Genomic DNA, 23,047 nt, shown 5'->3' with positions numbered 1-23,047 from the left:
ATTCAGCATTATTCTGCACCTGTCACCAAAACGGCTGATCAGGAAAAGTGCAGCAGATGCAGATTGTGCGAGAAAAGAACTGAAAACAAACTGTTAGAAGCTGGCATTCTCCAAACTCCACACTGAGGTTAGTCATAAAACTGAAGAAGCTGAAAGAAACGTTTTTTGGGATAGGCTTGACGCTCATGTAGAATTTATGATTTAGAATCATAAACAAGTTATGAAAACTGCTGTATTCTGCTTTGCTTTCTCCTTCATCCTGTATCCCCTATTGTCTTTCAGAGTGCATCAATGAACGCACACCAGCCCATCTTGATAAACACTCTGTATAAAATAATGTGCATTACATATATACAGAAATGTCCACAATGAAAGCAAATTTAAAAATTTCACATTAAAATAGCTTCCAATATAAAAATATATTCCTGAGGGAAATGTTAGGTCTTTGCTCTCAGACCTCTCTGCTTTTAGTGCAAGTCAATCTTAGTTCTCCTTCATCACAGCTTGATTTAAGGCAGTCCAGTGCTGATTGAATATTGGGACAGTTTGCAGGATTGTTTATGAGGCTTTCACAATAGAGACTCTACTGGGTGGATCCACACGGTAAAGCCCCAAACCCAGGCATACTGGCTCAGTCAGCTCAGCCTTGAACTTGTGCAGCTGTGTAATGGTTGACCCCACAGAACTGAATGTGATGTTGCCCTTCTCAATATCAACCATCACTGCTATCTGAGTGCCCTGCAGGGTTCCAGGGAGAACTGTTTTTTCTCTGTTATGGTAGGCAAACAGCTTACCCTTGCCATTGTGAGTAAGGCTCCAGGACAGCGCGTTGTTTCCAAAGGCACTGTTGTTCTTGCTCTTACGTTGGATGCTCCTGTAAGACACGGCGATGTCCCAGTATCCCTCAGCCTCCACCTCCCAGACGTGGGTACCAGTGGAGAAGCATCGGGCAGAGAGGATCTGTGGGGCTTCGTCGAAGCGGCTCTTGCTGCTGGGATAGTCCATCTTGGTTTTCACTCTCTCTGCTGCTCGGAAGTCAGCCGAGACTCCAAGGAAAGGACTGGCTGTGTCCAGATCCAACATGAGCACTGCTCACAGAGACAGAGACAGACAGACGAAGCGATAATCAGTTAGACAGTATGTGCAGATCCTCAGTCATCCACGTCAGCTGGAGAGTTTAACTGAAATCTAGTTGACCCGAGTGAAGCTCTTCTGTGCAATCAGTTAGACTATCACTTCTATATTCAGGGCTTTTGGTGCTGCAGCCTGCTATAACCATTAGCTTACAACAGCCAATGTTAATCACGTTATGCTGACTGCATGATCGTCTTTTACTTCTGCCACGCTCACATTGGGTTTTAGCATTTAGCAGCAGCAAACCTCTGGTTTCAGTGACTGATGTCTTCAAATGGCTTCTTTTGTCCAACTGACAGTCTAAAACCCAAAGAATTCATTTACTGTCATAAAGAAAAGCAGCAAATCTCTATATTTTAGAAGACAGAACCTGCAAATGTTTGAGATTTTGCATGAGAAATGAGAAGATAATCAATTATCAGAACAGTTGGAAACTAAATTACTTTGGCTTGACTAATGGATTAATCACTTCATTTATATTCAGTAGTCAGTAACCCTAACAAATATGATGACTGACAATGTAATGGTGTTGCACATGCCAAAATAGAAGTGAAAGTCTTAATAGTAGTGATGCAAATGATAATAATAATATTCCAATACTAGCTAAATCCAGAGTGGTCCATTGAGAACAGGAACCAAAGTTCATCTTCAACTAAAAAGGCAACTTGGTACACAAGTGACGCAAACGATCAGAAAACTAGATAACATTAAAATCATGATAACAGTGAATAACCAGGTCTCTGTTTTCGTTTACCATATCAACATCATAGCCAGAGTGCGATCAAAACTGGGATACTGATGTGCAAGTAGGTCAGTCTGTTTATCTGACACTCTAAACTGTCAGCATCACACCAACAGCACACAGAGCACAAGTCCTCAACCACTTGAAGGTTACAACACTGTTACACAGTAACTTTACCCGACTGTCTTTCAATGACATTTCCATTCCACCATGTGAAAACTGATCATTTTGTACCTTTTTTGTCTGTCTCTGGAGGTTTGTGGCTCTTCGTTGGACGATCAACTAAGAGTTCTGTTTCAGGATTAAAAAAAAGAAAAAAGAAAGAAGAATATTCAAAAAAATGCTGAGTTCCTAACATGAAATCACATGTTGCTGAATTCCCTGGTTTTACAACAGTCATGTGAGTGGGCAGCAGATGGGATCTGAAACCTGCCATCTTACCAGAGATGGTTGAATAAATGTGATGCACTCGGTTCTGCTGTTTGTCCAGTGCTTCTTTCAGCGTCAGGTTTTCCAAGGAGTAGTTGTAGGCTGATTGGGCACAGAGATGGACATCACTGAGTGCATGTTCACATAAAGACAAACAGTTCACTCGGGCTTGGCATTCTCTTACCATAATACAGAACGATGAACCACAGGAAGAGCAGCACCACTGTGACACTGCTGAAAGGCGAGTTGGCAGGGTTCACTTTCTGTTTCTGTCAGGATGAAAAAGCACATCAGATCTGAAATGTACTGACAACATACTGTAAAAAACTTTCCCAGACATTGAGGATTTAGCATACTTCATGTTGGATGGCTTCTTGCAGTTTTTTTATAGACTTATTGGACTCTGTCATCTGCTCCTTCAGCGTTTTGAAGTGCTGGTCCATGTGCTCCTGATGAAAACACACACACACACACACTTTAGAACCACTGACATCCAGTTTTGTTTGTTTATTTTCCGTTAATTAGCTTGATGAAGATGATTAATTCTGTATCAGCTTTTTCTGGCTTTTCATTAAAGTGTTATGATGCTTTTACTGTCGAAACACAAGACTGCGTGTTTTTATGGCTGCCCTCTTCCATCAAATGAAAATATTCTTGATGTTATTTTCTGTCATTTTAGACACATTTTTCAAAAGTTCAGCCTGACATATTAAGTACCTTTGGACAATCTGGGATCCCCACTGGAACGTAAAATAAAGTTCTGTGGGGTTTTTTTGCACAGCCTGAACGTGTCATGACTGATCCCTGTTGATTTAAGGCGATATTTATTTAAGTCTTTCAGACTCTGAGGAACCTGACAAACCTGTTTCCTCTCAGCACATTCAGTGACAGGAATTTCCCAAAGTTTACAAGAAACCACAGCTGATGTTTTCTTATTGACATTATAATGCCAAGATTTTCTCATTTCCTGTCTAATATCATGTAAAAGAGTATAATTCAGAACTCACAGTCAGCTGTCTCCGCAGGACAGTGAAGGTCTCAGAGGCCACGCTGTGCTTCTTGCTCTCCAGGGCGCACAGGTTGCAGATGTAGCGTCTGGACACGCTGCAGTAGTACCTCAGCACCTCGTCCTCATGCTGTGGACATTTCCTCTCCAGGAGGTCAGCCAAAGGACTGACCAAGGGGTGTCCCGTGAACACCGGCAGCTCCAGGTGGGTCTTGATGTGCTCTTTGCACAGCGACACCTCACACTTCAGACACGTTTTAACGGCCAGAGTCTGGTTCTCCACGCAGCAGTCGCAGTACACATGTTTTGGTTGCTTGTCCTGCTTACAAAAATCAAATAGAGATGCAAGGAAAGGTTGTTAACCATCAGTCCACTTTTGAGGTTTATTATTACATTCCACAACGTATTCTCTATATGGTGGCACGATTTAAGAGTAGGTTAAAAAAAAGTGCTCATAGATACCCTCCTCCTCCTGTTCGCCCTGAAGTCATCTGCGATGTTGGCCAGTGTGTAGCTCTTCTGCACCCCAATGATCTGTCCAAAATATCCCCTACAGTCTGGGCAACGGAAGGGGATGTCTGAGGTGTGATCCATCATGTTTTCCAGGCAGCCCATACACACGCTGTGTCCACAGGGCAGCTGCCGAGGATCATTAAAGATGTCCTGGCACACTGAGCACGTCAACATCTCCTCAAGCCTTTTGTTTGTATCCCCCATTTTTGAATCCTCTTCTTCAAAGAGCGCCAGTGAGCATGAAAACAGCAGACAGGACGGAGTTCAGAGCACTACAGGTACAGCACTCAGCTGAACACTTACACCTGTCCCGTTTCTTATGACTAACACACGAGCCTCAGCACAAGTCCATAAGAGCATAGGAGGACCAGTAAAATGACACCTGCCTTCAAAGTTAACCCGGAGTAATATCCTTCCTTGCCTCGGCATTGCTAAAGTGAAAGCTCTGCTGACTTAATACTAGTACTTCCTGATGGGGCGGGGCCTAAGAGGAGGCGTGTCGACAGTAAGTAAACGTGAGACATCTATTTATAAGTTGAATACGGGAAAGCCCTATCATTATGAGATATTTCAAAAGATAAGAAAATACTTGCTTAAACTGCTACATTTTATTCACAAGGAGAATATGAGAGAAAAATGAACAGCTATGTGTTGAAAGGAGATAAGTTACAGTTCGGACTCTCCTCCCCGGCTGCGTGAATTCAGACGCAGCACGTCAGACACCTGCAGCTCTTTACACAGACAGCAGAGGAGCGACAGCTGCGTTTATAGCCTTCAGTCCGACCTCACGCCCTGCACACTGTTATGGCCCACTGCCCTAAGACTCACGCCCAGAAACGTTTCCCGCACAGCAACTTACAGATAAGAAGAAGAACACTTCTAGTGGGTCACAAGTGTTGACTAAGAGCTGATGGCTTCAGCTACTCAAGATCACATCCTGACATAATTTTAATACTTCTAACATATCCAGTCATACAGTGGTTATGTTGGGAGATTTGAGTATCACAGAACAGTAGTTCTCACAGTGGGGCCCAAGGACTTCCAAGGGTCCTTGATGGGCTTCCAGGACCCCCTTTTCACTATAATCTCATCCAGTGACAGAATGTAAAACTATTTTGTGGCAGGTTTCATCCATTTTCTGTATTAAAACAGCAAAAAAAACAAACACAAAAATCAGATGGGAGACTCTGGGACAAAGTCTTATCCAACTGGGGTCTGTAGACTAACCTGTGTCACTTCAGGGGCCCTTGATGTGAAGAAGTTTGAGGACCACCACTGTTGGCCTTGGAGGTCTGAGTTACTTTCTGGATTAGTTCCAGACTTTGTTGAGGTCACTGAACTTTGAAGAGTCCTTTACCCACAGATGACTTCTGCAACATTCAAACACAGTTGATATTATTATCATCAGTAATGGCTCTGTGTCATAAAACTGTCCCAAGTCCAGGCACAAAGTGGTTCAACTGGAGTCTAGAAGAAAAGAATATCTGTGTGTGAGTGTGTGTGGTGTCTGCAGGCTTTGCTGGAGGAACTGGTTTGAATTAGTCCATGGTCTGGTCCATACAGAGGCGGTGGGGCTTATTCTGAAAGTGAGGGCTACCTAGTTAATTTTTATATAGACTGTAACAATTTACCATCTGTAGAGTTGTATGTGCATTTATTGCTCTCATCATTATAATATTGTAATATAATATAATCACCGACTAGTCCAACCTGCTCCACACTAGCCAGAGCCTCTCCTCTTTCATTTGCTCTCCTTCCACTTGATTCTTGAATCCCCTTTCAGAGGTTATTTAAGGCCAAGAACACATATCTGTTCTTGTCTAATTTGTCTAAATCTGTTAGGTCTGAACACGAGCACTTAGTAAGATTAATAAACAGGGTAAACTGGTGTATAGCTTACAATATCAATATTTATGTATGTATTTTTAAATATTTAAATAATAACCATAAGCTACCAATTCCTAATTTATCCTTATTATTTCTCTTTATTAGTTATTAAAATACTATGTTTATTTTTTTCAAGTTCTCTTGTTTTCCGAAGGCACCTTTTGCTTCCGTTATTAATTCATTCATTGACTGACCACATTATTCGCACTCAAAGTCATACTCTGTTTTGTTCTAGTCTTCACTCTGCTGTGTTATGTATTTTTCAGTCAAAAACAGCTGATGCTGCGAACTCATTGGGTAAAGCACTTCTTTAGGACATCAAATGTGTTTTAAAGGTAAAATTATAGCATTTTGTAACTTAAGCAAAAGTCTAAAAGTACCTTATTACTGATCAAAGTCAACTATGTGCAGCACACACAGAGGACTGAAATTGCGTTACTCTGAGACCGACAGTGCGTTAAGTAGAAAAGTAAAAAATGTAAACATATAAATATTAAAAAAAAGCTAAGGGCATGCAAAATAAACTAAATGAGATACAAATTGTCAGTAAATATAAATATGATGTACCATCCATTAGAAACCATTAGAAAATGTGTTGGGGTTTATGCAACAAAATAACCAAAGTAAGGGTGCCACAATGTCTTTTTTATTAAAACAAACAAAAAGGTAACAAAGCACCAGAAGTTTAAAAAGATCAATGCAGACATTTATCAATGTACAGCATTTGTAAGTGACATTTTCTTTTCCAAACGAAATGTAAAAAGAGAACATGAGACCACATTTGTTTAACCATATTAATGCTTGTCAGGTTACAGTTATCATTTCAAAGAACTTTTCACACGAAAGCCAGACTCCTTGTAACGTCAGCACAGATAGTTTTAGATATCAAAGACACAAAGAGAAAGAATGAAAAAAGTCCTAGACATTCAGTAATCAATGAATACAAAAAACCACATACTTTGTGGCAATAGACATGAGCATGAAGTAAAAAAGCATAATATTCAAAGAATACAGACATCAAAACTCCTCTGTGAAAAAAGCACAAAATGTTATTGGTCTGTTCCAACTCATTTACAAGACAATCATCTCTTACAAGCAGTGAAGTACTTCACTATGTATGTAGTATACCTGGTTAACTGTGCTAGATGGAGGGATTCCATGCAGCCTGGTCATATGTTTCTCAGGAATGATGCTAAAAAGTGAGGTGTAGTTGTGCAGTTCTTGCACACAGTTCAAGTTCACAGTTCAAGGAATAAGAAACAAGAAAAGTCAAAAACATCAGAAGTTTAAGTTGAAAAAAATGATCATCATCACACTACAACCCTCTTATTTGTCAAATATAACATTTCTGCCTTAATTCAGTCTGGATGTCTAACACACCTTTAACTTTTCCTATCACAACTTCCATAACAGTCTTCCAAAAAACTATATAGTGTTTTCAGTCTGAGGTAGAAACACCAACACAGTCAGCAGCTTTTTCCACCGCTACAAGCCAGCAATCGTCCTGAACGAAGGAACGAAGAGCCTACACTGATGTTTCTCCAGATTTCTTATGATCCTGAACATCTTGCCACAAGTGGTGCAGCTGAAAGGCTTCTCTCCAGTGTGAAACCTCAGGTGTGCTTTCAGATTGTCCCGCAGACGGAAGCTTTTGCTGCACTGTGTGCAGGTGTGCGGCCTCTCCCCCGTGTGGAACCTCATGTGGCGGCGAAGGCTCTTCCTCAGTGCAAACGTCTTCGAGCACATCGAACACGTGTATGGTTTTTCTCCAGTGTGAAAGCGCTTGTGCCGCCGGAGAATCTTCCTCCGCTTGAATGTTTTCCCACAGGTGTTGCAGACGTATCCCTCACGGGTGTGAGTGACCACCTTCTGAAGCCGCCAAACACCGTTTCCACAGGGGGTGAAGCAGCAGAGGCGATGGCCCGTGTGAAGACCTTGGTGGCGGCGGAGGTCTTTGGGCAGGGGCCAACCAGTTTTGTGCTTAGCATCGTGGCCTTTAGCAACATCATCCTGAAGCCTCATGTCTGACTCCGTTACTGTGAGCACGTTCACCAGCGGTACCACGCACGGACAGGTCAGCTTTTGGTCTGGAGATGTCAGTTTCAGTTTCATCTGGAGATTGCTCTTTGTCTCCTTTGGCATACTGACTTGTTCCCAAACCCCAACCTGAGCAGGAGTCATGGCGCCATCAGACGGGGACGGACTGTAGGCAGTGCCCTTGGCGGTGCTGACACAGGCTTGCTGAGGCTCAGCTTGAACAGGCTTGTCTGAACTGTCAGGTTTGGGAGTTGGAGACTCTGACTTGAGGATCAGCGGGCAAACAAACTTAACCGTCTCCTCAGAGATGGAATCACATGTAGCCGGCTGGATCACGAGAGGCTTCTGTTTAGTCGGAGAGCTTTGCGTAGATCCATATTTTAAGGTGTCTGTCCATGTCCCAGCAGAAACTGAAAAAAATTATTTTTAATTTTTAATTAGGTAGGACATTCTAGCTACTGTTTTCTGTTTCAGCTTCAACATCCTTCCACCCCTTTACCATCAAACTTCTTGCTTAATTTAATCTGACTGAATACAGTCCAGCCCTTTTCACACCTGGGATACATTGTCAGTTTCATCCAACTGTTACAGTGACAAAGTGATACGAGTAGAAGCTCCTCAACAACCAAAAACGGACTCTTTTAAAGTATTTGCCAGTTACCCACGATGGATGACATAACTTCTCTCTTTAGCTTCAGGACACTTCCATCACCTAAATGTAGAGTGAAGCATATACCACTTGCATACACAAAATCTATATAAATAAAACCTGTCATCTAACTTCACACTTTACTGTCCTTAGATGGTGCAGTGTGGTGTCACATCACTGTGGCGAAACACAGAGGAGCTCAGTTGATGCACTGATCTGGTCTGTGAAGTACTGTATCAGCTGACTAACAAGGGTTACTTCAGATATTCAAAGGAAAGGAAATCTCACCAGTGTAGCACCTGCTTTCCACAAACACCTGGGATTGTAGAGTGAGACCTTAAGTTTGTCCATGTTGTAGTTCCCTAAAGCTGCCACTAGGTGTTAGTAAAAGGTCCTGTTTTAAGGGTGGCAACTTCATGTGGGACAGACCTTCAGCATTTGTTTGAATGGCTCTCTCACTAAATGTAATCTACTGTTTATCCATCAGGAAAAAGCTCAACACAAATGAACTTTGGACGATTCGGATCTGTTTGCTGACAATTATGGACGTGGTGCAGCTGAAAGGCTTCTCTCCAGTGTGAAACCTCAGGTGTGCTTTCATTTCATTTAAGGCACGGATTACATTTGACTTAGTAGCAGTTATGGCCTGGAAAACACTGGTCATATGAATACCTCACATCCTGTTCTCACTGACAACTTCCTCCTGTAAAATTTGCAAAGTACAGGACCGAACTGCTTACGGTGGCAATATGGCTTAGTTAATATTTACTCAAACCCTAATTTCTCTCCAATTTACATAACCTGTCTCATGTTCATGCTTCCAGGCTATTTATCAGTGTATGTTAGCTTTTGAGCTCAACTATTTCTTACCGTGCAGAACGATTTCTGTTTGAGGTTCACTTTCAGCTGGAGACTCTGCTTCAAGCCCGCTCAGCTCCACCATATCCACAGTCTCAGCCACAACCTGGTTAAAGAATTAAAGAAGACACATGACAAATGTGCACGTTAGCACTGTATGTCATGACAACAACATTAGATCAACACATTACATTAAAGAACAAATACTGGTTACTGACCAACTAAAAACTGTGTGTAATAGACAACAGCTTTTACCATTTAGTAATATCCTTCATCAACAAAGCGATGAACCTCACCCCATCATGATGCTATCACCTGTTTCCAGTGAACCTGTTTACATGCGAAATGTTCCAAAAAAAAGTGCTTATTGAGCAGTCCACAACTTACCTAATATTTCTCTACTGCTGCGATGATATGAATAAATAATGAGAAGATACATTTCAGAATGGATCTCGTAACAGCTGCTCACAGTTTCACACAGCCTGTTTCTCCACATTCATACCTGGTTTACACCCCTGAATGTTCTCACTAACCTGTTCCTTCAGAGGGGACCACTCGGGATCAACTTGGCGATTTTCTTCAGCCAGAAGGATTTCTAATGGAATGAGCGACCCCTTCACCTCCTCCTCCTCTTCCTCCCCGCGGCCCCTCAAACAATCACCATCTGAAAGGTCAGAGGGACCTGTGGAGAAGACGGGGGAGGAGTCAAGACACGCAAACATTCCTTTAGTCGATGCAACGAAGAAGTCTCCGCAGGAGTTCAGTGCAGCATCTGAAAATGAATGGACACAGTGCAAAAGCAGGGGAGTAAATTCACATGTGCACCAAACTCAAATGTGTGCTGGCTGCAGGCTTGAGAAATCCTGACGCTTGAGCGTGGTTCTGTTTTCATCGTGCAGTTAAAAGTCCTGTCTGTGCTCGGCTCACGCTGCAGCCTAATCGTGAACGCAAACAGGAAGTCACATCTTTTAAAACTCCCGAAGACACATACCACAAAGCTCCAACGGCGAATAAATGTCCTGGTCCACCTGCACTCCGATGCTGCGTTTTGTATCCGTAGTCGATATACTGTCCGGTGCCTCCAAGCTGTCATTTTTCCTTTCGCCGTCAATGCGGCCCACATCCACATCCAGCGCCGACGCTGCGTACCTGCTCTCGAACAGTTTGGTTAACTCGACCGTGGCCGCTTTGACCAGCGCTCCGAGCACCGACTCCACCTGCGCCTGTAGGTTCACCGCGCCCGCCGACATTCTGGCTGCTCCGACTTTGCAGAAGACAGCGTTTGTGCATAAAAAATCGGAATGAAACGGAAGTAAAAAAATTAGCAGCAATCTTTATTTACCAACGACGGCCACATGGCTTACAGAAGAGGCGTGTCTCGTTCTGGCGCAGGCGCGGCAAACACGAGTGGGGGTGGGGCGTCACTTACGTCGTGTGCAGGATCAGAAGCTGAGAAGAACCGGCACTGACTTGTTGTTTTATAGAATAAAAACCATCCTGTATGCTTCTTCACGTTATCTTATTTATAGACTTAAAGTTCTTTGATTTATTTGTGTTTGGGATACAGATATTTTTGTATCTGCGTATTCCAAATCCAATGTATATGAGATGTGGAATGTCCTTTATCTTAGACAATAACAAAAAAGTTCTGGCACCTGTACCAACTTGTTTCAAGTTTTGTCAGGGGCAACGAATTCAGAATAAGTATATATTTGCAAAGATCAATGAAAACAATGAGTGAAAACATCAAATTTATTCTCTGTGTACTTGTACTGTACTGTTTATGTTTTACACAGTTTTTTAGCATTCAGGCTTGTAAACCATAGTCCAACCCTGCGTCACTGGAAATGTCTGCAGGAAAATAAATCAAATGATGCCCACCCTGTGTAACTGCTGGATTGAAGGGTTAGTGAGCAGATGTTGGTAGTTCACCTCTGCATTGTGAGTGATTTTTGAGTGGCTGGGCTCTCTGAAATTCATCCAGAGCAGTCATCCTGATTGATTTCGGATTGAAGTCAGGTTACCTGTCACCCAGGATACTTCCCAGCCTACTTCCCAGCCTATTCCAGCTGACTATTGGTGAGAGGCGAGGTATATCCTGGCCACACACGCACACACTCACACCTAGGGACAATATAGAGTAGCCAACTGACCCAATGTGCATGTTTTTGGGACTGTGGGAGGAAACTGGAGTACCCGGAGAAAACCCACGCAGGCACAGGGAGAACATGCAAACTCCACACAGAAGGACCCAGACCGAGGTTAAATAGACAGATAGATGACTTTATTCATCCCTGAGGGGAAATTAGGTTGTCATGGCAGCCCGCTATATTTGAATACAATAAACACACAATAACAAGAAATACTGAAGAAGAAAAATAGAATAGAAAAATAAAGTAAAATACACTTAAAGGACACTTAAATAATAGTAAAATAGCAGTGTAATAATAACAGTATATAATGGTAGTAGCAACTGTATATAAGGGGTCATTTGCACTACTGTCATTTGCACTACTCTGCCATTTGCGCAATATCACAGTACTGTGACATCTCTTATTCTGATTATTTTTTTTAAATATTTATATAGTGTTGTTTATATTTATTTGCATTAGGTATTTTGTTAGGAAATTGGGCTTATACCAGGACCGGGGAAACTAATTTCATTCCACCTCATGTTTCTACATGTGTGAAATGACAATAAAGCTCCTTGAATCCTTGAATCCTAATGATAATAATAATAATAATAATAGTAATGGTAGTAATAATAATACTAATAATATATGTACACATAGAAATGTTACATATATAACCCCATATGGGATTCAGAGTGCAAAAGGTGACAGATAGATTTAGTCCAGGTGTGTAATCGTGGCTCTGACAGAGGTAGATGAGATGTAAAGTTGCTGAAGCTGCTCTTTAGCTCGTCCAGTGTTTTGTGGAGGGGGTGAGAGGGATTGTCCCTGATTGCCAGCAGTTTAGCCACCATCCTCTCCTCCACCACCTCCTCCAGGGTGACAAATTTATAGTCAACAACAGACTCTGCCTTCCTGATCAGTTTGTTCAGTCTGTTGGCGTCCTTTGCCTTGATGCCAGCACCCCAGGACACCGCAGCAAAGAAGATGGTGCTCGCCACAACAGACTGATAAAACATCTGCAGCATCTTGTTGCAGACATGAAAGGACCTGGGCCTTCTCAAGAGGTAAAGCCAGCTCATGCCCTTCTTTTAGATGGCCTCTGTATTGGTGAACCAGTCCAGTTTATTGTCCAGTGTCACACCCAGGTACCTGTATGAACCCACTAAATCCACATCCGTCCCCCTGATGCAGACAGGAGAGGGCACGGGCTTGTTCCTCCTGAAGTCCACAACCATCTCCTTCCTCTTTGCCACGTTCAGCTGCAGGTGGTTCTCCCCACACCACTTCACAAAGCAGTCGACCAGGTCCCTGTGCTCAGCCTCCCTCCATCCCTCAACACACCCCACAATGGCTGTGTCATCAGAGAATTTCTGCAAATGACACGACTCAGTGCAGTAAAGTCTGACGTGTATGTGGTGAAGAGGAGGGGAGACAGCATGGTTCCCTGGGGGGGGCCCAATGTTACTAATCAGACAATCAGACACACAGTTTTGCAGTCTCACAAACTGCGGTCTGTCCATCAGATAGTCAACGACCCAAGTGATGAGGGGAGCACTCACCTGCATGTTCTCCATGCCGCCCTTTGCAGAAAACAAGTCTCATATTATATTGGAACACATGTAAGTCCTATATAATGAAGAAAATTCCGATAATTATATCATCAGCATTATTATATTTCTTCTGCAATTTAGGATCCCCCCCCCCACACACACACGCACACACACACACGCACACACACACACTTTTATAAAACTATACAGTTTCTGTCCAAGCTGTCCTTTATTTAAGACTTTACAGTAAGTTAAATTTCTCTTGTTACAAAAATAGAATATGGCTGTTGTCATATTTCATATCATCGTAGAAAACATCCATATGATGTACAGCACTTTCAGTGTACAGCGTTACATTGATTTCACAGAGTAGGCTGGTGATGCTTAAGACCCGTCAGAAAAGCCTGCTAGCACCCTTGGATCTGACTTCAGTTGTTTAATTACTGGGGCAAACAAGAAAATAAGTCAACAAGTAAAACACATTCAAACTGCAACAGACTCCACAGATGGACTCAGACATAATGCATACAATGTCGCAACCCCTTCAGTACTTTAGAAAACAAAAACTTTAATCATCTGAAAATCAACAGCAGTAGATGTTAGGATTTTGAGAGAATTTCTTTTTTTTATTGTACCAGAAAGTGTTACATGTGGGAATAAAGGCACTGTGGGCTCTTAGAAAGTACTTTGGTACATGAGTATGAATGAATATATAGGGGAGAGGGATAAATGAGTGATGGAATAGTGTTATGCTGAGATGCAGAGAGAGGATGATGAAAAGATGCGATATCAAAATGAACCGACAAGTTCAAAATAAGAACTAGATACAAAAGAGGATGATTTGACTTAAGGATGTTGACTCTTGAAACTGCATTGGTCAGACTTAAAGAGTGAATTATGACTTAATGATTTTAATAATCATCGTCATCGTCATCATCGTCATCGTCATCATCATCATCGTCATCATCGTCGTCATCATCATCGTCGTCGTCATCATCATCGTCATCATCATCGTCGTCGTCGTCGTCGTCATCATCATCGTCATCATCATCATCGTCGTCATCATCGTCATCATCATCATCGTCTTCATCATCATCATCATCGTCATCATCATCATCATCATCATCAGGATCGATTTCACCTGAGAGAACATCCTCAATCCAGTCCTCCAGCTCGTCTACAGATGGCAAATCATCACCATCATCCAAGTCCATCCACACACTGTCAGCCTGCAGAGGGAAGAAGAGCAAATAAAACCAAGTCAACTTCTCGGAGGAGGCCAAAGCTGAGTTTCTGACTATGAGTACGTCTATGAGCAATGTTCTGACAAATGGGCCCCTCTTATTTCAAATGGGCACAGGATGAGTCCTGCAGGCAATTTCACACCCTTCCAGTCAACAGCTGCAGTGCGCCAGCAAAGACAATAAAGAAGACATAGATGTAAACACAGTACAAATAAAAGTATACAAGTAAAATCGTATTTTATGAGGAAGGAAATGCCTTAATTTGTCAGATCTCAAGGAAACACACAGTGTGTTTCAGTAAGGCTTTGTTTTCTGACAAAATAACTCCAAAATAAGTTTTTAAGAGGGGTTGTGGCTTTTGAGGTAGATTCTGAGACAAATACATAGATTTAGACTATTTATACTAGAATACTTCTTTGGTTTTCTGAATGTCTGGGGGTTTTGAACTGAATCTTCTTGATCTTAAAAGTAAATATGGACAGAGGGACCCCATAAGACAATGCTGGAGTAACAGTGCAGGAGCTACTTCAGGGCAGCTACGATTTCAGTTTTAATTCTGTATATATTACCGTTTAAAAAGATTTTTAATCAAATTATAGCACAGTACTAGCACCACAGCTTACCTGAGACCTACAGGGCCCCCGAAAGAGCTGATGCTCCAAGGCTGTTCCTCAGTTGGTGATCCAGCTTTGTGTGCATGTTACAATGAGCAAAGCTCACATGTGCTCACTCAATCTATGAATAAAGTGCCAAAAATATCACTCACATCATCAGCATCGACAACACCAATCTGTGGGGTGGACAGGTCAATTCCAAAAGTCTTCTCCCAGTGTGGCAGAAGCTGCAGGGAAAATTAATTTTAATCAATCCTGCTGTCATCAGCCAGAGTCAATCAAATGATGCTGTGAAGATAATATTTCAGTGTGCTTAGAGGTTAAATCTCAGCTCTCGGGCGACTGAGTCAAGGAGTACCCAGAAGAGTTTTTCTGGTTTGCCTTGCCATATTGCACTGTGTTATATTCTCACCAGGGGGAAGTCATCAGGGTCAATCCAGACAATGCTGAGGTCAGGGTTGTCTGTGTTATCCTTGGCAACTTGCTTCAGCATCTCAAGGAACTCAAAACCATCTGAGGAGCGGAGAGGACAAAACTGAGGCTAAGACTAAACTACCGTAGGGTGAATCAGTATGGTGAAAACATGATGGTAGCGGGTATCTTTGGATCTGGTTCTGGATCTTTGGATTTTGTTACGTTTCCTTACTGCACCTGCAGAAATACTGTATCACACCATTTGAATCTGATTAAATTTGGCTTAATGTCACATCATCACCATGCAAAAATCTCCTCCAACCCCTTTGCTGCCCCATGTAACACTGTCTAGATTTGCTGATCTGATTATAGTGATAATCTGGTAATGCTTTAACAATTAATTCAGGGATCCTTTACCTGGGTCAGCCTCCTCTGCAAAAGCAATGATGTGTTCACCGTCGACATCGTCCTCCTGTGGAAAGAACAAAGACAACCTGAACCCACTGGGGTGAACTTACAGAAGTTAGAAGTTAGAAAAACTGTTCTGGAGTTGTAGTCGAATAAAAGTCTTAATGGTTCTGGTGTTGAAAGTCTTTAAGTTCTTACCCAGATCTCGTACATGTTGTGTGGCTGGAGCTTCCTCAGGGTTGGTCTTGAAAAGCACAGAGGAATAAGATTTTATGCTCTTTGTTTTTCATGATGGAAGATTAAGCTTTTATTTTGTGAGATAGCATTAAGGGCACTTACCTGTCATTATCTTCGATGAATTTCACCAGCTCGTCCTCAGAGTAAGGTTTTCCTGGGATAAGCACGGGGTCATCAATGAAGGGTTCATAGAAGTCCACTTCATTAAGCTTCAGCTCCAGAGCCTTGGCAATCTGTAACACGCAACCAAAGGATAAGAACCAGTAACTGAGCGTGAAGAACGTGGGAACAATGAAGATGTTGAGCTTGATTTACAAAATATTCCACCAGTTTAGTTTGTGGGAATGAATGGAAAGTAATATTTTGACCTTCTGAGGGCAAAATTCTTCTTTGAAAGTTTCAACTCTGTACTGTATATCAAGTGTGGATTAAGAAGTTAATGATGGTTCCTACACATAAAAATGTATAGTTATGATTAGCTTTAAGGATTCTGCTGAAGGTCATAAATACATTGGAATTTGATCAAGAACATTAAAAAGTTGGTTATTTAGCCTCCACACTTTTCCCTTCTGTTTTCATTCTGGTACCGTACCCCATAACAAGACACACGACAAGTTTATCAAAGTTATATCTATTTTTAAGTTATATCTATTTTTAAAATTAAGTCATATGCAAATTATTTTCAGTGTTCTATACTATCCTGTATGAGGAAAGGAGGTTTATTTGTATATTTGATGAGCATCATGTAGTTTAGCTACATTAGCTTCAGGTTTCAGAAAAACTTTTCAAATGAGAATTATCCAACTTTGTTAAAGCATCACTACTGCACTGGATAACAATAAAAAATAAATTAATCTCCCCTGGTGTATTTTAAGACCATTCAGAAGTTTCTGATTGATTTGACTATGATGGTATAGCATGTAATTAGTTCTTTATATGTGTGGTACAAATGAAGGAATGTCTAATTTATGGTTTGGCTTGATCGCTGACCTGAGAGTTCTCAATGTTTTTCACACTTGGTTTGTTTCCTGTTGGGAAATTCCATCCTTTCTGTTGTTACTGCAGAGATTCCAGACTCCCTAGGTAATCATGAACTGAGAGACACACTGACAACGATCGAGGCCTACCCACATTGTTTTGTGGCCTTCCCGGTGGCCTGATTACACATTATCCTGTGTGACATAGGACACACTTAACTTGACCTGACATTGTATAAAGCTGAGGGAACATAATGATCACTGTGTCATTGTATGCGTGCTTCTGTATGTGTATATGGAGTAATGAACTGTGAAGTAAGGACAACTTGAGCTGAATCGTGTTTCATTGTTTTATGTTTGAAGTTTTAAAGTAAAGACTGACTCTATCTTTTTCCACATCAATATGTTTTAATTGCATGGAATAAAGAATTTTGTACTAAACTGGTTTGTTAGGTGCATTATTCAAACAGAGCATTTTGTGTTCATAAATATTCAACTGTCAAAAAGTACCTCAAGGGTTGATATTTGGCCCATGTTAGCTATGCTTAAGTTAATAATCTAGCACCTGCTCTCATCTTAAAGCTGCACTAATTAATATTTTTACATTAACAATGGATCAAATGGCCATGTGCAACATGAAAGGATTTGCTTGCAGTAACACAGCCACAAAAAATGATCACCCAGCTCCAACCCCTCTCTTCTCTATAGAACTTTTAGCATCTTTTAGCCATTGTTTCCTGGTTCACAAACTATTCCCTCATTAGCCTATTTAAAAAAACAAACAAACAAAAAAAAAACAACAACAACAAAATAAAAGCCAAAAAACAAAACTGTAATAAATCCACTTCACGCTACTCAACAGCACCAAATTCAGTGTGAATGCATTTCATGTTTTTAAGTTAGCTGTATGTGTCTCATAATCCCTTAATTGAAAAATTATTTTAAACTCTCCTTTTATATTTAATCTCATGTTATTAGGGTGTTTTAAGCATGTTTGATCAAACTCAGTAATTTTTATTACCTACCTTAGGACTGAATGTGGCAAAGAACTTGATGTGAGGATGGAACTCTTCAGCAGCATCGGCAAAAGCCTCAAAATCTGAAATTTTATAGGCATCCATCAAGTTGTTTCAGTAGATCTGCCCCTGTATGAAATATCTAAGAATGTAGACTTATGACTCTCATTAATGTAGCTTCTAGTATACACTTGAAATTCATCTTGAAACTGATCTATCTGAAAGCTAAATCAAGCATTGTGACCCTGTTCTTTGTTGTAATTCCTGCTACACAGTTATGAGGTTATGAAGTTATGTTGAAAGGCAAGCAACAGGTTATCATGCCATCACAGTACAGATCCTTACGTTCTGACTTGTGACTCTTAAAGTAGCCCACCAATTTGATGTCCTCTTCAATGTTTTCAAAGCCCTTCAGTTCCCTACTATTGTCAATAATTTCCACGGGGTCCTCAAGAACCTATGAAAGAAGGGAAATGTCATGGAAGGAAAAGAAGGATCACAACAGAGTCAGAGGTGACAGGGTCAGATTCTGTGGAGAAAAGAAACTGGGATTCAGGGACTTTTTTGCTTTTTCTTTTTTTTTTTTTACTAAATATATATATTTATATATATATATATATATATATATATATTATATAATAATGCAGGCTATTAACTGGGAGATTATATCCTCACGAACATCATAGATGAACTCCACAAGAGTGTCTGCTGCAAATTCGCCATCATATTCTATGACTTCATCGTCTGTGAAGATGTAGACGCTGTCGGACTCATCAAGGCCTGGGGAAAGAGAGTAGAAGTATGGGGTGGTCAGCCTAGAGTCCAGATCACGGCCAAGATAGTGTATGCATATTAGAGAATTTTGCTTTTTACATACTTATCTTCCGTAAGAACAGGAAGCGCTAAAGCAAAGGAGGCCATACTGACTCTGGCTACACAGCTTAATTCAAATTATGTCCCATTATAGTATATAGTAGGTATTTTGACTCTGACAAAGGGCTAACAAGTGTCTGCAGCTGTGTTTACTCTGTTGAATGTTTACCTAATTTCTTTGCAACGACCTTGTCGAGCTTTGCATCAAGGAGGCCAACTCCAATATCCTCATCATCAAACTCATCCAGGACCTGGGCTGCAAGCTGTAAAGAAAACATGCACTGTGATATAACTGAAGACTTGATTTGTCAGTTTAGTATAAGCCTATAAAACATAAGAACACATGGTTGTTTGAGTGTGCAGTAAAATGTGTGTTTGTACATATGTACATATTGTACATATTTTGTGCATATTTCCACCTTTTTGACAAAGTTGTCTCACTCAGTAGTTTCATTACCATAAAAGCCTGCTTTTCAGAGCGCTGCTTAGGCACTTTCTAAATCTGTATGAAACTTGAACCTCATGACTGACAGTTGGTTCCACCAATGGCAGGGCCACATTCAAAGCCTGACTGTCCTGAGGAAGTGGTTTGAGGGTTGTCTGAGTGTGTTTGGAGGGTAAAAAGCATGCATGTGTGCACGCACGCACACACATTAGTGCGCACGGGTGTCAAAGATCTAGAGCAGCTGCTTTGACTGGCATAAATAGTTTGACCAACCGGGCTGTCTTACGGGTTGTTCAGATAATTCTTGGCATTTCTTTTAATTTGACTGGAGTTGCACATGGATGGGGCACAGTAATATTTTATGTAACGCAAAAGCACACACAATTGGAGTTATTTTCATTTTATTAAAGCAAAGTAAGTGTAAGTGCAGCTTTATGGATTTAGTGTGACTTAAGCTTTTTTGCAGTGCATTTCATTTTGTTGTGGACCCCAACCTTTTGGCATTTAAGTGGGCAAAAATAAACTTTTAAAGGGCAAGTGATTGAGGCGAGTAAGGCTTGGTACTATTTAAGCTACTAAAGAAGGACACATTTGAGAATAAAATAAACAGATTTGAATTGTTTTTCTAACTCTTTTTCATTTCCTTTGATAACCACTTTAATAAAAATAATACATGTCAAATCTGCAAGTGATATGTAAATTAAAGATAAATATAGGTTCACATAGATACATTAAATGTTGTTTATCTTGATTTGGATAATAATAGGGATACATTTTATTTCTCTCTAGTTTTAGCTTTCTACATCTTTTTCTGCTGTTGTTTTTACAATAAGTACAATATGAAATTATATCTGGTTGTCCGCCAAATATAAAACATGCTAAGCTGTATATGGACTTCAGTGTGCAGAATGTGTGTGTGCAGTAATGTGCCTGATATCACTTCTCTTGAGAAACTGAACCTCCCCATACACATGTAAAATTAAACCAACATCCTCAGTGTCTGGGATGAGATTTCATAGCATGATATCTGCATGTTTTCCATGAACAACAGGCTGTACATTTCCATATGCTGCCATTTTGTAGAGCACAAAAAGAACACTATATATGTTAAATTGAAATTTACTGCTGTGATTATGAGATAGTTGTGTACCACATGTACTCTTCAGTGATCTGTTTTCATGGACAGTGAGAAATGTAGAAGTACAGCTCATTTAGGGCTTTAATTTAAAAGGAAATATGGTAAAATTATTAAACATTAGGTCTAAATCACGTTAACATAGACTGTAGTCACAGTGTTGGTCACCTTAACAGTAGGATCAGTTTTCTTTGACCAGGGGAAACGCTTAATTATGACTTCCTCACTGTCATCGTGTCATATCATCATGTCACTTACCCCCAGAGAGCCTTGACCTCTGAGACGCTCAGCCTTTTGCTGTTGTCTGTTACTAATGAAATGTCATCAAAAGTATATCATAATAGCCTGCATTCATAAGGAGAAACACAATCCTTCAGGGAGCTCAACCCACCACAAAAGCAGCTCAGGATAAATATAGCACCAGAAGCCACACCAGCCCAGGGACTATTTTGGAGAGGTGGCAGTGATGCTCAGCGCTCTGGGATCCGCTGACAAGTACAGTACTGCAAGTGTCAATCACAGCGCAGAGCTGAGCAGGCACTACTGGAGCCAGAACCTCCAGTGCTGGCCTTCAGCCCCAGACCAAGCCCTAACACTCCCGATACAGAGACACCAGGGACTGTCGAGATGATATGTTAAGGAGAGCTGCATCTCTCTCTCTCTCTCTCTCTCTCTCTCTCTCTCTCTCTCTCTCTCTCTCTCTCTCGGTTTCAGTTATTAATATTTTCCTTTCTATTATTATCTATTACTGGTTCTTTCTTCCTCTTTCATTTACTTTGTTGTATGACAAGATTGATTCAAAGTGTATTGATTGATGGATTTAGTTACTGTGTAAAAATGTTTTGCCAAAATTCCTTCAATATTAAGTTGGAAGGAGCTGTACATGATGAGTCAGAGAGAAAGCCTGAATATTTAAGAATAGTTCAGACATGATCAGACGGTTCAGTTATGATCACTTATCACTGATGTTTGCCACATATTCAAATACATATTCCATAAATCACTCTTACAACTTTTTATAGAACAGCAGATATTAGTCAGGTCTTTCTTCAAATGATATCAAGTGTGTGCAAAGTGTGTGTGTGATGACTCTCTTAGCTCTCTGTTTTTGATCCAGTTTCATTTGGATGCTAATACACCAGCCATTGGTGTGACTGTGACGTGGAAAGGGAAGAATAAGAAATACAAATACACATTTTCCTGTAAAATGTTGTGCTAGAGTATGTGACATTTGATATTTGGTGTCTTCTTAAGTAATCTGAGAAGCAAACCAGGTTTCGAAACCCGTAAGCTTTGTACTAAATGATGATGTCATGTTTCTGCGAGGAATGTGATGAAACTGCAAAGTATCCAAGCTGACCGGAGGCCTGAGGTGTGATCGGCATGCCGATAGAGGTGTGTTGAGTGCATCAACACACACACACACACACACACACACACACACACACACACACACACACAAGCTCAGCCTTTGCCAGAATAAATGATATCTTGGGTCCTCACAGCTCAGCTCTTTGGTTCTGGCGGTCGACACTGATGACACACTGCAAGCTTGTGACACATTTTTGGGACTGCATTTATCAGCATTTCTGAATCCAGCAAAACTATTTTCCACCTTTATGGCATCACTTTCCCATGATAACTCCCTCTGTGTTGTATTTCACATTTAACACATGTCATAACTGAATAATCTTAATATTGTTGCCAGATTCTCTTGTTCCTGTAATTGTAACCAGAACTTGCACTTTTACAATAAATGGTAATCTTTCTTCTTTTCATGATTTTCAATTATATCTAAACTTACATGTCAAATTTCATGTCAAGTTCCTTGGTTTACTGTCCCACACTTGCATCATTTGAAATCTGTGCAAACGTTAAATTAAATCAGATCAAAATGCAAGCTTCACTCTACAAAACTGTACAGCAACTTTTGAGCACAAGACCATGTAATGTTTCTGTATGCTTTGCATTATGAATCAGGCAAGCATTATTATGTTTTCCTTCTCCCTCATCAGTAGACTATCCTCCTTAATCTCCCCATAGTTCCCATCCCAACCCACCTCAAGGGCCAACTCCTCAATCTCAAACTGTCTCTGGGCGACGCGGCTGGATCCGGGATGGTCATGGTAGTACACCACCATTACATCGTACTTCTTCATCACAGACTTATAGTTCTTGGCGTTGAGGTCGTGGACACGGTCCTTTCCATCATACTCTGGGAAGTCCAAGCTCTCCTTGCCCAGTGAAAGCCCCCCAAAGGACAGCAAGACTGCCACAAGCACCCAGGTCCACTTCATGGCTCCTTTCAAAGATAATGTAGAAGTATTTGCAGTTTCAGTAAACAAAGGGGGGGACAAACAGGAAATAGTTTGGTAAAAGTATGGAGAACCCCTTCCAATCCGCGTCACCCAGAAGAGAGCAAGACCAACTCCTGCATCCACCTTATTAAAAACCTCACATGGGCAACTTGCAGTGGGGCACAGGGTGCAAGAGGGGTTGGGCTAAGTTTGACATAGGTGTGAGTGTGTGTCTATGTGGGGTGTTGCCGAGCAAGGAGAAGATGAGGTGGGGGGCCGCTTTGGTTGCTGGGGTGACAGCTTTGTGTGTGTGTGTGTGTGTGTGTGTGACTGTGTGCATGTGTGTGAATGTGTTTGAGTGTGTGTTGCAAACCTGTCAAAGTGGGTGGAGTGAGGAGATGAGGAGCAACCTGCTCTCATTCTCACTATCCAGACATTGAACAGGGG

At 41.1% G+C, this 23,047-nt stretch overlaps 3 protein-coding genes across 4 annotated transcripts; all 3 read right to left on the bottom strand.

Moving 5' to 3' along the window:
- Positions 1–308: 308 nt before the first annotated feature.
- LOC124068796 (E3 ubiquitin/ISG15 ligase TRIM25-like) lies at positions 309–4,323 on the bottom strand. Its single transcript, XM_046407285.1, has 7 exons — positions 3,774–4,323; positions 3,313–3,630; positions 2,662–2,754; positions 2,490–2,574; positions 2,318–2,407; positions 2,111–2,167; positions 309–1,088 (listed from the first exon to the last, which is right to left on the bottom strand). Exons 1-7 carry the CDS (start codon positions 4,026–4,028, stop codon positions 559–561), a joined length of 1,428 nt encoding a protein of 475 aa, XP_046263241.1. The 5' UTR covers positions 4,029–4,323; the 3' UTR covers positions 309–558.
- Positions 4,324–6,335: 2,012 nt separating this feature from the next.
- Positions 6,336–10,660, bottom strand: si:rp71-1g18.1 (uncharacterized protein LOC559922 homolog). Of its 2 annotated transcripts, none has more exons than XM_046409350.1 (4): positions 10,247–10,660; positions 9,789–9,937; positions 9,268–9,361; positions 6,336–8,158 (listed from the first exon to the last, which is right to left on the bottom strand). In XM_046409350.1, exons 1-4 carry the CDS (start codon positions 10,503–10,505, stop codon positions 7,197–7,199), a joined length of 1,464 nt encoding a protein of 487 aa, XP_046265306.1. In that variant the 5' UTR covers positions 10,506–10,660; the 3' UTR covers positions 6,336–7,196. The 2 variants fall into 2 exon arrangements, with proteins under 2 accessions (XP_046265306.1, XP_046265305.1); XM_046409349.1 differs by having other exon boundaries at positions 9,789–10,027; positions 10,247–10,659.
- Positions 10,661–13,150: 2,490 nt separating this feature from the next.
- casq1a (calsequestrin 1a) lies at positions 13,151–22,784 on the bottom strand. The gene is made up of 11 exons (XM_046409589.1): positions 22,364–22,784; positions 18,893–18,986; positions 18,530–18,630; positions 18,196–18,307; positions 17,860–17,933; positions 15,960–16,090; positions 15,819–15,864; positions 15,630–15,684; positions 15,211–15,311; positions 14,951–15,025; positions 13,151–14,169 (listed from the first exon to the last, which is right to left on the bottom strand). The coding sequence occupies exons 1-11, from the start codon at positions 22,598–22,600 to the stop codon at positions 13,852–13,854; spliced, it is 1,344 nt and encodes a 447-aa protein (XP_046265545.1). The 5' UTR covers positions 22,601–22,784; the 3' UTR covers positions 13,151–13,851.
- Positions 22,785–23,047: the final 263 nt, after the last annotated feature.

Source organism: Scatophagus argus, chromosome 13 (genome assembly GCF_020382885.2).
Source record: "Scatophagus argus isolate fScaArg1 chromosome 13, fScaArg1.pri, whole genome shotgun sequence".
Taxonomy (NCBI): domain Eukaryota; kingdom Metazoa; phylum Chordata; class Actinopteri; family Scatophagidae; genus Scatophagus; species Scatophagus argus.
This window is presented reverse-complemented; position numbering and strand designations above follow the sequence as displayed.

Excerpts from the sequence above, each read along its gene's own strand:
- LOC124068796 (XM_046407285.1), bottom strand. The coding sequence starts at position 4,028 with ATGGGGGATACAAACAAAAGGCTTGAGGAGATGTTGACGTGCTCAGTG. Across the intron at positions 2,755-3,312 it reads TCCTGCGGAGACAGCTGACT|GAGCACATGGACCAGCACTT; the intron begins GTGAGTTCTGAA and ends TGTTTTCATCAG. Across the intron at positions 2,575-2,661 it reads AAGAAGCCATCCAACATGAA|AAACAGAAAGTGAACCCTGC; the intron begins GTATGCTAAATC and ends TCATCCTGACAG.
- si:rp71-1g18.1 (XM_046409349.1), bottom strand. The coding sequence starts at position 10,505 with ATGTCGGCGGGCGCGGTGAACCTACAGGCGCAGGTGGAGTCGGTGCTC. Across the intron at positions 10,028-10,246 it reads TTCGCCGTTGGAGCTTTGTG|ATGCTGCACTGAACTCCTGC; the intron begins GTATGTGTCTTC and ends ATTCATTTTCAG. Across the intron at positions 8,159-9,267 it reads AACAGAAATCGTTCTGCACG|TTTCTGCTGGGACATGGACA; the intron begins GTAAGAAATAGT and ends AATTTTTTTCAG.
- casq1a (XM_046409589.1), bottom strand. The coding sequence starts at position 22,600 with ATGAAGTGGACCTGGGTGCTTGTGGCAGTCTTGCTGTCCTTTGGGGGG. Across the intron at positions 18,987-22,363 it reads TTGAGGAGTTGGCCCTTGAG|CTTGCAGCCCAGGTCCTGGA; the intron begins GTGGGTTGGGAT and ends TTTTCTTTACAG. Across the intron at positions 16,091-17,859 it reads TTGCCACATTCAGTCCTAAG|ATTGCCAAGGCTCTGGAGCT; the intron begins GTAGGTAATAAA and ends TGCGTGTTACAG.